At 51.5% G+C, this 2,425-nt stretch overlaps 1 protein-coding gene across 1 annotated transcript; it reads left to right on the plus strand.

The window, feature by feature from the left end:
• The first annotated feature begins 632 nt into the window (after positions 1–632).
• On the plus strand, positions 633–2,246 carry LOC117101054 (semaphorin-1A-like). Its single transcript, XM_033240918.1, has one exon. It carries the CDS (start codon positions 633–635, stop codon positions 2,244–2,246), a length of 1,614 nt encoding a protein of 537 aa, XP_033096809.1.
• The last annotated feature ends 179 nt before the right edge of the window (positions 2,247–2,425 follow it).

The raw sequence follows: 2,425 nt of genomic DNA on the forward strand, positions 1-2,425 counted from the left end.
CTTCGTGCTCTCCAGCAGATTGCGTTTGGTCCGTTCCAGCAACGCATCTTTGAGATCTTCGTTCAGCAGCAGGTATGCGGCGACGGACACGGCGAACACGTACGCGGTCAGGTCGCCCAAGTCCTCTTCCGACTTGCAGTCTTCGTCCAGAAACCGCAACAACCTCACGGTCGTTGCGATCGGGCGCGAACACGTCGCGACGGAGGAGAGATCCAACAGTATCTGGCCGCCGGAACGATAGACGTCTTCTCCGCATCCGAGTCTAAAGTCCGCGAAACCTTGTACGAAGCCGGACATGACCGTCCAACGTCTCAATCCATTTTTCGCCCTGTACGTCCCTCTTCCTTCTTCGAGTTTGATGTTGAACGTCAACGCCATGGTTCGTCGCGAACGAACAATGCTACCCGAATTACTTATTCTTCTTGTTTTTATACTCGAACAACTGGCTTCGAAATCAACATATGAACGCGAGACGCAGAAAGTAGAATACAATCGGCATGCTGTTCTTCTTCGCCCTGATAGTGATGTTATTTTCGGTCGCGTATCCTATGCCGACCGAAGATCAATCGCCTTCGACGGACGAAATCGACGTCTATTTCGCAACGAGCGTCGGCATCTCGTCCATCGTCGAAATGCGAGTGGTGAATGAGTGGCGAACCCTGTTCGTGGGAGCGAACAACTCGGCGTTCGTGTTCGATCTCGATCGAACTCTAGAATCCTCGACGGCTACGAAGTTAGACTGGATGCCGGACTCGGTCGCCAAGAAGAAGTGCAGATTGAAAGGGAAGGAAGAACACAACTGCCAGAACTACGTGAAAATCGTAACTCCGGATTTAACGAACGGTCGAGTGTTGATCTGCGGAACCAACGCTCAGAAACCGAAGTGCATTCATGCCGAGATGTCGAACTTGGAGAGTGATTGGAGGAGAAGGAACGCGACGGACGGTCTGTACAATTGTCCGTTCGCCGTCGACCAAAAAGTAACGTCCGTCTTCGCGGAGGGTAGCCTGTACGCCGGGACGGTCGCCGATTTCAACGGCAGGGATTCCGCACTAACGAGGTCGATGGGCAACGCCGTTCCTCTCATAACCAAGAGGCACGATTCGTTGTGGCTGAATCACCCGAAATTCGTCGGATCGTTTGTAGAGGGCAGAGAAGTGTTTTTCTTCTTCCGAGAAGTTTCCGTAGAAAACTGCGAAAAAATTTATCGTTCGCGAATCGCACGCGTTTGCACCGACGACAAGGGAGGCAGAACTATACTGGACTCCAGTTGGACGACTTTTCTGAAAGCGCGACTCGACTGTTCGTTCCGAGGGGAATTTCCGTTTCGCTTCAACTACCTGCAGGACGTCGTTCGGACCGTCAGCGGGGGAAAGGTCTTCTACTACGCCGTTTTCACGACGGGCGAACACGAAATACCCGCCTCGGCCATCTGCCGTTTCGGCCTCGACGACATAAGGGACAACTTCGAAAGAGGTCCGTTCTTGCGACCGACGGCGCCTTGGGGACGCATCCCGGACGAGGACGTTCCAAACAACAGACCGGGCGATTGTTCGGTCGACTCGACTCCACTCTCGTACGAAGATCTAAACTTCGTGAAATCGCACCCGTCGCTGTACGAACCGGTCGGAAGTGGGGACCCGCTCTTTACGCTCGTTCGACAAAACTACAGGTTGAAGACTTTGACCGTGACTGAGACTGGTAACCGTACGGTCGTTTTCGTCGGAACGGACGACGGCCGAGTCTTGAAATTGGTGCTGTTGGAAAATCGGGCCGTCCTTCTGTACGTCATGCGCGCGACGGAGCAACCGATCACGAACGCCGGGTTGCACGGGAATTTTTTGTACGTAACCTCTACCGATCGACTTTACGAAATCCCTCTTCAACGGCATTGCCGACTCCTGAAAGATCGTACCCGCAAGCAAGATCCGCATTGCAGTTGGATGTCGACGAACGTCGGCGTCGAGTTGGACCAGTCGGAACACGTGCAGACGGAGGAAAAGACGAACGCGGACGTAGAGTTGGAACCAAGACCGTCGGAGCACGTGCAGAACGCCGACTTGGAGTTGGACCCAAGGCGTTCGGAGCACTTGCCGAACGTGCAGGCGAAGAACGCCTATCTGGACTCGCCGTCGACGGATCACATCAGTCTCGTCGCACTCGCGGCAATAGGGTGGACACTTTGTATAGTTGAAGCTATAGGCATTGTTTGGTTGATATTTAAAGTTACTTTGTTGGTACGGTAAAAAAAAAATTGTTCGTTTTTTTTACATATCTGTGTATTTTTATAATCCGTTTCTGTTAGAGTTAGGAAAATGCGAACATTCGCAAATGCATTGTTGAATTTAAAATTGAAATAAACGAAGATTGACACATAATTTGTTTGTTTTTCTTTTCTTTTATTTCGTCTAATCAACACTCAACC

This window comes from Anneissia japonica, unplaced genomic scaffold (genome assembly GCF_011630105.1).
Source record: "Anneissia japonica isolate Jap-2015-1 unplaced genomic scaffold, ASM1163010v1 scaffold35180_len11717_cov102, whole genome shotgun sequence".
Taxonomy (NCBI): domain Eukaryota; kingdom Metazoa; phylum Echinodermata; class Crinoidea; order Comatulida; family Comatulidae; genus Anneissia; species Anneissia japonica.

Coding starts and splice junctions, on each gene's coding strand:
- LOC117101054 (XM_033240918.1), top strand. CDS start 633: ATGCGAGTGGTGAATGAGTGGCGAACCCTGTTCGTGGGAGCGAACAAC.